Genomic DNA, 15,298 nt, shown 5'->3' with positions numbered 1-15,298 from the left:
TTTACATATAATAAACTGGTATAATACCTCTGAGGTATCACTATACATTACTTCAATAAAGTGTCTTAATATTAGCAGCATAGACTACTAACGTACTAGCACCATACAGTGCCTCTATACTAGGGCTGTCTTCACATTACAGCTACACAGTGCCTACAAACTAGTTCCATATAGTGTCCTGATCATAGTGGCATACAGTACCCAAAATACTTGTGCCATAGTGTCTATACACTGGAGTCAGAGTGTCTGTTCACTAATTCTTTATAATGCCTTTATATTAGTGCCATATAGTGCTTACATAATAGTTCCCTTTTATATCAACATCACAATGGTATAAATCACCTAAATACTAGTGAGACGTGGTGCCTACATCCTTAGCTAAACAACACAATGTAACGCCAAGTCAATGACACTTCTGTGAAATCACCCTGTCCTCTCAGGAAGCAACACTGATTGGCGTTCACATGCTGTTGTGCAAATGGAACAGACAACAGGTGGAAATTATAGGCAATTACCAAGACACTCCCAATAAAGGAGTTGTTTTGCAACAGCTGGAGGCGCACTAGTTGAAAAACACTGCCTTAGATGTAGACATTGCTGTGCTAGAAAGTTAAACAAATTTGTAAACTACTTCTATTTAAAAATCTTAATCCTTCCAGTACTTATCAGCTGCTCTATGCTACAGAGGAAGTTGTATAGTTCTTTCCAGTCTGACCACAGTGCTCTCTGCTGCCACCTCTGTCTGTGTCAGGGACTGTCCAGAACAGGATAGGTTTACTATGGGGATTTTCTCCTGCTCCGAACAATTCCTGATACGGACAGAGACGTCAGCAGAGAGCACTGTGGTCAGACTGGAAAGAACTACACAACTTCCTCTGGAACATACAGCAGCTGATAAGTACTGGAAGGATTAAGATTTTTTTATATAGAAGTAATTTACAAATCCATATAACTTTCTGGCACGAGTTGATTTAATAAAACAAAAAAAACAATTGTTTTCCCCCGGAGTACCCCTTTAAGGATTATTCTATTATTACTCAGACACAGTACTTGGCTGCAGAAGGCAAATATGTTTTCATTCCAGTGACTTCAGAGCGGAGTCGGCGAGCGCTGGGCTGGAATCCTGCACGGCTCATACCAGCACTAAGATAAAAGGGGAGAACTGGAAGGGATCTGACTAATGTGTCGAACACAGGATGGCGCCTGATGAACGCCATTTTATCGCAACCTTCACCTAAAACATCAGATCCCAGAGAGGAGCGCGCCTGCTGACGGTATACATCGGAGATGTGGCGGACACGTTCTGGGGTAGAGCATGACAAGTAATTCCCTAATATACCGCAGCACATGTCACTTCAAGGTTATAACTTAGGCCATGTTTACACGGCAGAAAATGCACAGAATGTCCGCAGGAAAATATGGGCAGACATTCTGCATATTTACTTGATTCGGCGGCACTAGGACCGCTCGGAGATGTGCCGTCTCCATAGGCACCAGTGCATTTCGGAGCAGAATCTGCAGAAACACAGAACTGGTTCACTGTTCCTGCAGACGTCAGAATCGAGATTTCTGCAGCGGAAATTCCACCATGTGCACAGTGCAGCAGAATCCCATTGAAATCAATGGGCAGAATTTGCCCACAGAATTTTGCTCAGAAATTTCGCCATGTGGACATATCCTTAGGAATAGTAACGTGCTTTATACTGTTTATTACCTTCACTTACTTACAGACTGCGCACTCCATTTCTTAAAGTATGGGGGACGGTAGTGACAACAGACCACTTCTCAGTTCCTATGCTTCCTGGCTGATGTTTTGGTCACTTTTGAATGCTGGCGGTGCTTTCACTCTAGTGGTAGCATGAGATGGAGTCTACAACCCACACAAGAGGCTCAGGTAGTGCAGCTCATCCAGGATGGCACATCAATGTGAGCTGTGGCAAGAAGGTTTGCTGTGTCTGTCAGCGTAGTGTCCAGAGCACATGTGTCACAAATGAAAGCAGAACCACACTGAGGACATGTGACAGTCTGGAGACGCCATGGAGAATGTTCTGCTGCCTGCAACATCCTCCACTATGACTGGTTTGGCAGTGGGTCAGTAATGGTGTGGGGTGGCATTTCTTTGGGGGGGCGCACAGCCCTCCATCTGCTTGCCAGAGGTAGCCTGACTGCCATTAGGTACCGAGATGAGATCCTCAGACCCCTTGTGAGACCATATGCTGGTGCGGTTGGCCCTGGGTTCCTCCTAATACAAGACAATGCTAGACCTCATGTGGCTGGAGTGTGTCAGCAGTTCCTACAAGAGGAAGGCAATGATGCTATGGACTGGCCCGCCCGTTCCCCTGAATCCGATTGAGCACATCTGGAACGTCTCGCTCCATCCACCACAGACTGTCCAGGAGTTGGCGGATGCTTTAGTCCAGGTCTGGGAGGACATCCCTCAGGAGACCATCCTCCACCTCATCAGGAGCATGCCCAGGCGTTGTAGGGAGGTCATACGGGCACGTGGAGGCCACACACACTACTGAGCCTCATTGGGACTTGTATTAAGGACATTACATAAAGTTGGATCAGCCTGTAGTGGGGTTTTCCACTGTAATTTTGAGTGTGACTCCATATCCAGACCTCCATGGGTTGATACATTTCATTTCCATTGATAATTTTTGTGTGATTTTGTTGTCAGCGCATTCAACTATGTAAAGACGAAAGTATTTCATACGATTAGTTCATTCATTCAGATCTAGGATGTGTTATCTTAGTGTTCCCTTTATTTTTTTGAGCAGTGTACTTACCTTACTCCTCCCTCTTGTGCTGGTATTACAGAGTTCTGGTCCCTGCTGCATTATGCCTTCTAGCTCAGGGAATTGACTTCACTAGCGTGCTCGCCAATCAGTGACTAAATCTGGACAATGCCGCAGCCACTGATTGGCTGAGCAGTCTCATGACATCACGTACCCAAACTCGGCACTGCCATGCAGCAGGGACCGGAGCTCTGTGATACCGACGGCAGAGGAGCCTCCAGCTGTTGCAAAACTACAACTTCCAGCATGCTGGGAGTTGTAGTTTCACTATCTATTAGTGCACAGCTATTCCACTAACGGGAGATCCTGATCCGTTCCTTGAATTGAGACACATTGCATTATAGTAATGATTCTTATTACCGCTATTACTCATAGAGATCGCAACGTCTCCAGCAGACAAGACAGGATAATGGATATCTGATAGGAATCAAGTGTTCGTAGCACTTGTACAGGAAAAAAAAAAACGTATGCGGTCATAAAAAAAAAAGAAAATAATTTTTTTCAAGGCGGTGAAGTTATTATACGACATTTAATAGCGGCTATTACGGGCACGCACCGCGCCCCCGGGGGCTACAATAACAGCCTATGAATGATTCACAGCATACGAGTGTGTCACAACAAGAGGGGCCTACAGCAGTGTTTCCCAAGCAGGGTACCTTCAGCTGTTGCAAAACTACAACTCCCAGCATGCCCGGACAGCCAAAGGCTGTCCGGGCATGCTGGGAGTTGTAGTTTTACAACAGCTGGAGTCACACTGGTTGGGAAACATTACCTAAGAAGATAGATTTTACTGGATTCTGAACTATTTCATGTTTATTAGTAATAACAGCAATTCTGGAGAACCCTTTTTAAAGGGGTACTCCGATGGAAAACAAAGGTTTTTAAATCAACAGCTGCCAGAAAGTTAAACAGATTTGTAAATTACTTCTATATAAAAATCTTAATCCTTCCAGTACTTATCAACTGTTGTATGCTCCACAGGAAGTTGTGTAGTTCTTTCCAGTCTGACCACAGTGCTCTCTGCTGACACCTCTGTCCATGTCAGGAACTGTCCAGAGTAGGAGCAAATCTCCATAGAAAATCTCTCCTGCTCTGGACAGTTCCTGACATGGACAGAGGTGGCAGCAGAGAGCACTGTGGTCAGACTGGAAAGAACTACACAACTTCTTCTGGAGCATAAGCAGCTGATAAGTACTGGAAGGATTAAGATTTTTATATAGAAGTAATTTACAAATCTGTATAAAACTTTCTGGCAACAGTTCATTTGAAAACATATTTTTTTCCTCCCGGAGTACCCCTTTAATACATTCTTGACATAATTTCTGCTACTGCAATTCAAGGTAAGAAATTCAGGCTTTTCTGGACCTTAAGGGTGCGTTCACACGCTCTTTGTTTTTGCGGGTTTTCCGCAGCATATTTGAAAGGGGCGGGCTCTTCTCAGCTGTCCATAGCAGAATTTACGCTGCGGAAAATCCGCCGCAGTCCCTACTGACTTCAATGGGGCTTGCGGCTGATTTTCTGCAGCGTAAATTCCGCCGCAGACAATCTGCTATGGACAGCCGAGAAGAGCCTGCCGCTTTCAAATACGTTACGAAAAACCCGCAAAAACAAAGAGCGTTTGAACGCACCCTCAGGCTGGGTTCACACAATGTCCGCCCAGAAAACACGAACGGACATTCTATACACTTGAATAATCTTGCAGGCACTAGGACCGCTCAGGAAATGTCCTGTCTCATAGACAGTATTTCCAAACGGAATCAGCAGAAAAAATAGACAACAATTGGGATACACTGTGCAGCAGATCCCCATTTAAATCAATAGGGCCGCGCTGCAGCGGAATGTTTGTGCCAAATATTCTGGCAGAATTCCGCACGGACATTCCGCCATGTGAACGTCGCCTTAGGCCGCATTCACATGATGGCAATTCTGCATGTCCGCATCAATTGCACTTCCGCATTTGTTTTTGCAGAATTCCGCATCTTTATCGCACTTGTGGAATTGACGAAGAATGGATGTGGAATTTGTGCTGCAGGATCCGGATGCTATCAGTTAAAAAAAAGATGGAACACTTGCGGAATTCCGCACGTATTCTGCGCGATTTCTGCACAAATTTGAACCCTGTTGACTTAAAGGGGATTCCGCAGCTGAAGTCTGGAAAAATAGAAGACTAATCTTAGGGTGCGTTCACACGGCCGTCTGTCCACGTTTTTCTATCCCTGTTTCGGTTCAGTTCTTGCGGGCTGTAAACGGATTAAAAAACGGTTTAAAAAAAATCACATTCATGTCAATGGAATTTTTTTTTACAATCCATTTGTACCCATCTGCGCTCATTTCCATTTTATTTGACGGCAGAAAAAAAACGGCACATGCAGTATTTTTTCTTCCGTCAAAAAAGCGGAAGAAAAAACGGATACAGTAAATTTAACATTGAAGTCTATGGGAAACGGATGAGCCTTTAATGTTATCCCCTTGCATCCGTTTTTTCAATCCCTTTTTTGATCCGCTTTTTACTTCTGAACATGCTCAGAACAAAAAAAAACATTTTTTTTTTGGTTTATTAACTGAACAATAACGGATACAAACAGATAAACGTTTGCATCCGTTATTGTCCGTTTTTTTAAAGTCCGTTTTTATTTTTGACAGGAGAAGAGCGGGATGGGTCTAGATGGCCGTGTGAACGTCGCCTTACATTTTTCCAGGATGTAAAAAGCGGGATTTCCCCATAAAACATTCCGCAGCAGAAATTCTGCCGTGTGAATGACCATGCGGAATCGCATTAAAATGAATGGACAATACATTTTCTGCGGAATTTCGTGGGGAATTGGCCTTAGGGTGCGTTCTTGCGCTCGTAACTTGCAGCCGGTCTCCCAATTAATGTTAACAAATCTGCCGCTACTGTGGACTGTCCGCAGACCCATATAAGTCAATGGTAACGGAACTTGCAATGGATTTCCCACAGCAGGAACTCCGCTGATAGTTACGAGCATGTGAACATACCCCTTAAAGGGGTACTCCACTGGAAAACATTTTTTTTTTTAAATCAACTGGTGCCAGAAAGTTAAACAGATTTGTAAATTACTTCTATTAAAAAATCTTAATCCTTCCAGTACTTTTAAGATTCTGTATGCTCCACAGGAAGTTATTTTCTTTTTGAATTTCTTTTCAGTCTGACCACTGTGCTCTCTGCTGACACCTCTGTCCATATCAGGAACTGTCCAGAGCAGGAGCAAATCCCCATAGAAAACCTCTCCTGCTCCGGACAGTTCCTGACATGGACAGTGGTGTCAGCAGAGAGCACAGTGGTCAGACAGAAAAGAAATAAAAAAAAAAAAGAACTTCCTGTGGAGCATACAGAATCTTAAAAGTACTGGAAGGATTAAGATTTTTTAATAGAAGTAATTTACAAATCTGTTTAACTTTTTGGCACCAGTTGAGTTAGGGTATGTTCACACTACGTAATTCCCGCTGAATTCCGTGAGCGAAATTCCGTGAATAGAATTACGCGCTGAGAACATAAACATCAGTGTGAATAAGTTTCCGCGAGACCCGTGTACACTGCGGAATTTCAGCGGCAGACAATTCTGCCACTGAAATTGTTCCGCGCATAGAAAGTGTTCATTCTTTGCACGGAAGTCTGCGAACACTGCATAGCCGTCAATGGTAATTCGGCGGCGTCCGCCAGAATTGAATCTCCGCTGGCGGAGTTCTGCGAGCAGAGATTCCGTTCACAATCCGTAGTGTGAACATACCCTTAAAAAAAATATGTTTTCCAGTGGAGTACCCCTTTAATTAAAGGGGTACTCCACCCCTATCCAAAGGATAGGGGTGGATGTCAGCTGCGGCACCCCCAGACAGAGGTGCACAGAGCCAACTTCGCTCCGTACCGGATGACTGGCGATGTGGGGCGGAGGGTTTTGATGTCACGGCCACGCCCCACTTGTGACATCACGTGCCTCCGGAGCTGCACCCAATGCTCTAAATGAATGAAGGGTGCAGCAGGGGGATCACGGGGGTCCCCAGTGGCCAGACCCCCGCGGTCAGACATCTTATCCCCTATCCTTTGGATAGGGGGTAAGATGTCTTAGGGCCGGAGAACCCCTTTAAAATAGACAATTTTTTTTTTTTTTAAATGCACCATGTGATTCCACCTTCAGGCCGTGTTCACATGTTCAGGTTTTTGAAATTACAATAATCGAATACAAAGCCAGGAACAGATGATAAATGGAGAACAATACACTTCTCCTATCCGTTCCCGAATCTGTATTCTCCAGGTGTGAACACGCACTTAACGATGGTTATTGTCTGCGCCGACACGTACAGGATTGTGACATCTCCAGGATTAAAGCTAATGGTCTGTAAGATCAGCTGGGGAACGGCTGATCCAGAGCGGGGCCGGAGTAATGGCTCAATTATCTGAAATGATTCCAGGACTTACATGTGGCAGCAGCTGGCCTGAGTCTGGCTGCTGCAGAACAGCTTTAAAAGGAGTATTCTGGTGGAAAACATTTATTTTATTTTTTTAAATCAACTGGCGCCAGAAAATTTAACAGATTTGTAAATTACTTCTATTAAAAAATCTTAATCCTTTCAGTACTTATAAGCTTCTGAAGTTAAGGTTGTTCTTTTCTGTCTAAGTGCTCTCTGATGACACTTGTCTTGGGAACCACCCAGTTTAGAAGCAAATCCCCATAGTAAACCTCTTCTAAACTGGGTGGTTCCAAAGACAAGTGTCATCAGAGAGCACTTAGACAGAAAAGAACAACCTTAACTTCAGAAGCTCATAAGTACTGAAAGGATTAAGATTTTTTAATAGAAGTAATTTAAAAATCTGTTTAACTTTCTGGAGCCAGTTGATATATATAAAAAAAAGTTTTTTTTCCTGGATAACCCCTTTAAAACAGATTTGTAAATTACTTCTATTAAAAAATCTTTACCCTTCCAGTACTTTTTAGCAGCTGTATGCTACAGAGGAAGTTCTTCTCATTTTTGTCTTGTCCACAGTGCTCTCTGCTGACACCTGATGCCCGTATCAGGAACTGTCCAGAGCAGGAGGAAATCTCCATAGCAAACCTATGCTGCTCTGGACAGTTCCGGACACGGACAGAGGTGTCAGCAGAGAGCACTGTGGACAAGACAAAAAAGAAATTCAAACAGAAAATAATTTCCTCTGTAGCATACAGCTGCTAATAAGTACTGGAAGGGTAAAAAAAATTTAATAGAAGTAATTTACAAATCTGTTTAACTTTCTGGCACCAGGTGATTTAAAAAAAAAAAATGTTTTCCACCGGAGTACCCCTTTAATCTGTACGATTGTTGGAATAGAATTCTAGGGCTGCTGTCTTAGGGGAAAATACAAGGAAAACGACTTCTATGTGTGATGGGGACACTTGGAATTACAGATCAGAGACAAGTGTAAATAGCTGCTGCAGAACATCTTTTTAGCTGTAGATCTGTCAATCACTGCCGGAATAAGATTATCCTGCTGCAGAACAGCTTTGATCTGTACGATTGTTGGAATTGGACTATAGGGCTGTAGTATTAGGGGGAAAATACAAGGAAAGCCACTTCTATGTGTGACGAGGACACTTGGAATTACAGAGTGTAAATAGCTGCTGCAGAACATCTTTTTAGCTGTAGATCTGTCAATCAGTGCTGGAATGGGATTATCCTGCTGCAGAAGAATGACATGAAAAGCCTATAACTGAGGGAAGTCACCTCCAACGGTTATAAGGAATATTAGTAGTGAAAATCACAACCAGGAACAATATCAGCTGCTGCAGAACATCTTAGTTATAGATCTGTCAATCACGTAACTGCTGGAATAGAATTATGCTGCTGCAGAAGAGTAACGTAATAGACCATACACAAGGAAATCATCTTCCACCTGTTGTAAGAAATAATAGTATTGAAAAATCAGAGCCAGAAACAATATGGGCTGCTGCAGAACATCTTAGTTAGAAATCTGTAAATCACTGCTGGAACTTATTCTGCTGATTATTCTACTGCAGAACAATAGACTATACACAGGGAAGTCACCTCCAACGGTTATAAGGATTAATAGTATTGAAAATTAGAGCCAGGAACCATATCGGCTGCTGCAGAACATCTTAGCTGTAGATCTGTCAATCACAGCTTTAATGGGATTATCCTGCTGCAGAAGAATAACGTGAATATACTATACAAAGGACGTCACCTCCAATGGTTATAGGGAATAATAGTATCAGAAATTAGAGCCAGGAACCATATCAGCTGCTGCAGAACCTCTTGGCTGTAGATCTGTCAATCACTATTGGAATGGGCTTATCCTTCTGCAGAAGAACAACCTGAATAGACTATACAAAGGGACGTCACCTCCAAGGGTTATAAGGAATATTAGAAGGGAAAATTAGACCCAGGAACAATATCGGCTGCTGCAGAACATCTTAGTTATAGATCTGCCATTCATTCAACTGCTGAAATAGAATTTTCCTGCGGCAGAAGAGTAACATGATAGAACAGTGTTTTCCAAACAGCGTGTCTCCATCTGTTGCAAAACTACAACTCCCAGCATGCCCGGACAGCCTTTGGCTGTCCGGGCATGCTGGGAGTTGTAGTTTTGCAACAGCTGGAGACACACAGTTTGGAGAACACTGTAATAGACCACACACAGGGAAATCAACTTCCAGCTGTTCTAAGGACTAATAGTATTGAATATCACGTCCAGAAACAATAGCAGCTGCTGCAGAACATCTTTAGAAGCCTCAATTATCTGATTTCTCTTACAATTAAAGATCAGAGCCCAGTATTAATAGCAGCTGCTGCAGAACATCTTTGAAAGCGGACTTGTTTTACAATTTAAAGTCAGAGCTTATCATTGATAGCAGCTGCTGCAGAACATCTTTAGAAGCAAAACTGTCAATCGCCTGATTGCTAAAATGAGATATGTGCTCCTGAAGTGTAACATGGTGGGGGACAAAATATTTAGGGAACCTTCCTGTTATGGGTACACTTACAGTTAAAGATCAGAGCCCAGCAATAGTAGCAGCTGCTGCAGAACATCTTTAGAAGCAAAGAATATATATGTTGGGGGAACAGCATACAGCATAACCGCCTCTCAGCGGTTAGGGGATCATAGGATTAAAAATCCAAGTTTAGCATTAATAGCAGCTGCTGCAGAACATCTTTGGAAGCTAATTTTTCAATTATTTGATTTCTGGAAGTAAATTATATTGCAGAAGTATAGCACGAGGGTAGAGTATACAGGGAAAACATCTTCCAAACATAGTGTGGGCTTTTATACTTAAAGATCAGAGGCTAGCATTAATAGCAGCTGCTGCAGAACATCTTTGGAAGTAGACAGGTGAACAACTTAATTGTGGAAGTTATAAATTCTAGTGGATTGTAACATGGGTGGGGGTGGGGTGAGGGTGCAACAAATATAGGCAAAGCACCTTCCATGTGTAGTGGGTGCTTTAACAGGTAAAGATCGGAGCTCAGCATTAATAACAGCTGCTGCAGAACATCTTTGGAAACAGACAGATAAATCCCTTGACTGATAGAACTAAATTATAAGGATAGAGAAGTATATGTTGGAGAAACAGTATACAGCATTGCCCACATGGGGTAAGGGTTCATAGGATTAAAAACCAGAGCTCAGCATTAATACCAGCTGCTGCAGAACATCTTTGAACGCAGACCTGTTAATCCCAATTGCTGAAATTGGATAATAAATGCCGGTGAATTGTAACATATGGGGGGGGGGGGGGGTCAATATATAGGGAAAGCACCTTCCGCGTGTAGTGGACGCTGGAACAAGTACAGATCAGAGATCAGTATAACTAGCAGCTGCTGCAGAACATCTTTGGAAGTAAAGAAAGAACATGAAGGAGAAACAGTATACGGCATAGTCGCCTCTCACGTGGCAGAGAATCATAGGATTAAAATTCAAAGATCAGCATTAGTAGCAGCTGCTGCAGAACATCTTTGGAAGCGTACTTATCTGATTTCTGAAAGGAAATTATATTGCAGAAGTCCAGCACGAGGGTACAGTATTCAGGGGAAGCCTCATTCACATATACTGTGAGATTTTATATTCAAAAATCAAAGCCCAGCATTATAAGAAGCTGCTGCAGAACATCTTAGGCGGCAAACCTGTCATTCCCTGCTTCACAAACTTATGCAAACTGCAAGATGACAACTTTTTTTGCAACAGGTAGAAGTTATGCAGGCAGTACTAGTACTACAGCCCAGCATTAAAAGAAGCTGCTGCAGAACATCTTAGGCGGCAAACCTGTCATTCCCTGCTTCACAAACTTATGCAAACTGCAAGATGCCAACTTTTTTTGCAACAGGTAGAAGTTATGCAGGCAGTACTAGTACTACAGCCCAGCATTAAATAAAGCTGCTGCAGAACATCTTAGGCAGCAAACCTGTTATTTACTGCTTCACAATCTTATGCCAACTTAATGTAACAGGTAGAAGTTATGCAGGCAGCCTGCGCCTCTGGGTGTTCTAGTACTACAACTCTCAGCATTAAAAGAAGCTGCTGCAGAACATCTTAGGCAGCAGACCTGTCATTTCCTGCTTCACAAACTTATGCCAACTTTTTGTAACAGGTAGAAGTTATGCAGGCAGTACTAGTACTACAGCCCAGCATTAAAAGAGGCTGCTGCAGAACATCTTAGGCAGCAAACCTGTCATTCACTGCTTCACAATCTTATGCCAACTTTTTGTAACAGGTAGAAGTTATGCAGGCAGCCTGCGCCTCTGGCTGTTCTAGTACTACAAGTCTCAGCATTAAAAGAAGCTGCTGCAGAACATCTTAGGCAGCAAATCGGTCATTCCCTGCTTCACAATCTTATGCAAACTGCAAGATGCCAACTTTATGCAACAGGTAGAAGTTATGCAGGCAGCCTGCGCCTCTGGGTGTTCTAGTACTACAAGTCTCAGCATGCCACTCAGGAGGGCACAGGTAGGTGGGTTGATGTAATAGTGAGAGATTCCTACCAGAAGTGGCGACCAGCAGGCGAACAGAACACACATGATTCCCATCAGCTGGATCATGGTCTCCATTGTAATCCTCTCCCACTGCTTGTTGGCCTGGGAGGCCGAGCTCCTGCTCTTACACCGGCTCACCAGGGCTTTGATGGTCGCCAGGTTGCAGGTGAATGTGGTGCCAAGGGACAGGAGGCCAAGAGAGGCAAAAGTGGCAGCAAACACGATGTTCCCTGGAGTCCTGTCATCTGTGCTGATAAAACACCAGGTCCCCGGCCACTGCAGCGTGTAGTGCCCCAAGCCCACCAGGGGTAAGAGGGCAAAGCCAAGCACTGCCCCCCAGATGCTCAGTAACACTGTGATGGTGGCTCTGGTCCTCATGTGGCTGGAGTACCAGTGAGGGGACCTGATGGCCAGAGTCCTCTCTATAGCCATGGCACTGGCGATAAACAGGGGGCACAGACCGAACATGGTCATACTGAGGCCGAAGAAGGGGCACAGGTGCCCGGAGGGGTCCACCCGGCTCCACTGCCTCTTGGCCAGGTAGACTGAGATGACTATGGGGCTGGTGAGGAGTTGCCCGGTGAAGTCGGTCAGTGCCAGGGACCCGATGCACAGCAGGAATGAGTGCTTCCTCTTACTCTCCTTCTTCTTGTAGGACTGGTAGATCAGCAGCATGGCCAGGGCATTGCCCACCAGCCCAGTGATCATCATGGACAGGGGGAAAGCTACTGACACTGAGCCCCCACAGGACTCCACCCGGCTGCTCAGGTTCCCCCCGCTCCGGTCCCTCAGGACATTGGACATGTTGGGGTCCCACATCCCGTCCGAGGTGTTGTAGAAGGTGTCACAAGGGTCCGTCCTTGTCTCCATGATGTCTCCGAGGATCCTCCGGGCGCCCAGGACTGATCCAGATCATGTCTATAGAGGAGGACACCCTGTGCCCCCGGCTCCACCAGCGCTCTGCTATATAACCAGCAGGGGGCGTCTCCCGACTACACGTCACACCTCTCCATGTGAGACCCAGTCAGAGCTCAGAGAGGGGAGCTGTGTCTGCGCGGAATACTAGGACTAGGGCAGGGTTTCCCAACCAGGGAGCCTCCAGATGTTGCAAAACTACAACTCTCAGCATGCCTGGACAGCCTTTGGCTGTTCAGGCATGCTGGGAGTTGTAGTTTTGCAACACCTTGAGGCACCCTGGTTGGTTGGCTGTCTGTACATGCTGGGAGTTGTAGTTTTGCAACACCTGGAGGCACCCTAATTGGGAAACTATAACTCCCAGTATGCCTGGACAGCCTAGGCATGCTAGGAGTTGTAGTTTTGCAACACCTGGAGGCACCCTGGTTAGGAAACTACAACTCCCAGCATGCCTGGACAGCCTTTGGCTGCCCAGGCATGCTGGGAGTTGTAGTTTTGCAACACCTGGCGGTACCCTGGTTGTTTGGCTGTCCAGGCATGCTGGGAGTTGTAGTTTTGATACACCTGGAGGCACCCTGGTTGGTTGGCTGTCCAGACATGCTGGGAGTTGTAGTTTTGCAACACCTGGAGGCACCCTGGTTGGTTGGCTGTCCAGGCATGCTGAGAGTTGTAGTTTTGCAACACCTGGAGACACCCTAATTGGGAAACTATAACTCCCAGTATCCCTGGACAGCCTTTAGCTGTACAGGCATGCTGGGAGTTGTAGTTTTGCAACACCTGGAGGCACCCTGGTTAGGAAACTACAACTTCCAGCATGCCTGGACAGCCTTTGGCTGCCCAGGCATGCTGGGAGTTGTAGTTTTGCAACACCTGGTGGCACCCTGGTTGTTTGGCTGTCCAGGCATGCTGGGAGTTGTAGTTTTGCAACACCTGGTGGCACCCTGGTTGTTTGGCTGCCCAGGCATGCTGGGAGTTGTAGTTTTGCAACACCTGGTGGCACCCTGGTTGTTTGGCTGTCCAGGCATGCTGGGAGTTGTAGTTTTGATACACCTGGAGGCACCCTGGTTGGTTGGCTGTCCAGGCATGCTGAGAGTTGTAGTTTTGCAACACCTGGAGGCACCCTAATTGGGAAACTATAACTCCTAGTATCCCTGGACAGCCTTTAGCTGTCCAGGCATGCTGGGAGTTGTAGTTTTGCCACACCTGGAGGCACCCTGGTTGTTTGGCTGTCCAGACATGCTGAGAGTTGTAGTTTTGCAACACCTGGTGGCACCCTGGTTGTTTGGCTGTCCAGACATGCTGGGAGTTGTAGTTTTGCAACACCTGGAGGCACCCTGGTTAGGAAACTACAACTCCCAGCATGCCTGGATAGCCTTTGGCTGTCCAGGCATGCTGGTAATTGTAGTTTTGCAACACCTGGAGGCACCCTGGTTGTTTGGCTGTCCAGACATGCTGGGAGTTGTAGTTTCGCAACACCTGGAGGCACCCTGGTTAGGAAACTACAACTCCCAGCATGTCTGGACATGTCCAGGCATGCTGAGAGTTGTAGTTTTGCAACATCTGGAGGCACCCTGGTTGGGAAACACTGGACTAGGGGAAAGTTTTCTGGATGGATCTGATCCATGTATCCAGCTTTCCTGCCTGTACAGGATACCCCCGAATATATCACAGTGACTGCCCTGTATATAACAGAAGGATCTACATGTGTTACATTATAACTGGTGATGAGCGGCAGGGGCCATATTCGAATTTGGGATATTTTGAGAATATATTGACGATTATTCGCCCTATGTTAGCGAAATTCACATTTTCGCTATGCTCATTCAAAAGTTGTATGAAAAATTTGCATGTGAAAATAAAACTGAAAAAAAAAAAACGAATATTCGTCATTACGAATATATATAGCACTATATTCTAAATAGTGCCAATATTCGAGATAAAAAATTAGCATTACGAATATTCGTGCTCATCACTAATTATGACAGAACAGAGATCCCGGAATATACAGAACAAATGTTTATACAATAAGATACAAATGTTGCAATTTACAGGATTGTATTTACTAGAATGTCAAGCGCGACACCTAGTGGTGAACAGGAAAACAGCACTCTGGAACCTAATGTGAACCAAGTCTGACATCCTACAAGCAGCAGAAACAAGGACACATAACTACAGTAGAATCTCCCAATAGTGGCCACTCAAGGAGAATAAAAAGGTGTCCACTATTGAGACATGTCCCTTATTAGGAAAAAGGCTAAAAATTCTTCCTAAATGACGGAATACTGTCCTGTACTCACCCCAGAGTGTAATTACCTATAAAACACAATAAAAAAGTGATATTACAGGAGAATCTCCCAGTGTCCTCTAATCTCCCCTTATCCCTCCTCCCCCCTTTTATACCCTGTGCCATCTTATTTCTTATTCCCCCGTGCATTGTGCCAAATTATCCCCCCCCCCCCCCCCCATTACCCCCTATGCCACATCCTTTCCCCCTGACCCCCCTCCCTGGGCCATTTCATTCCCCCTTTATTACCCCCTGTGAAAATTCATCACCCCCTCTTTATGAAGTGGAACAGGGGGATAAAGGGGGAATAAAATGGCACAGAGGG

The 15,298-nt window shown here is 45.0% G+C and overlaps 1 protein-coding gene across 1 annotated transcript in view; it reads right to left on the bottom strand.

The window, feature by feature from the left end:
- PTGER3 (prostaglandin E receptor 3) overlaps positions 1–12,708 on the bottom strand; it is a 28,815-nt gene extending 16,107 nt beyond the window's left edge. The window contains exon 1 of the mRNA XM_056530296.1: positions 11,784–12,708. Coding sequence (XP_056386271.1) covers positions 11,784–12,644 — 861 coding nt within the window. The 5' untranslated portion in view covers positions 12,645–12,708. The remainder of the gene's footprint in view (positions 1–11,783) is intronic.
- Positions 12,709–15,298: the final 2,590 nt, after the last annotated feature.

The sequence above is a fragment of the Hyla sarda genome, chromosome 7 (genome assembly GCF_029499605.1).
Source record: "Hyla sarda isolate aHylSar1 chromosome 7, aHylSar1.hap1, whole genome shotgun sequence".
Classification (NCBI taxonomy): domain Eukaryota; kingdom Metazoa; phylum Chordata; class Amphibia; order Anura; family Hylidae; genus Hyla; species Hyla sarda.
This window is presented reverse-complemented; position numbering and strand designations above follow the sequence as displayed.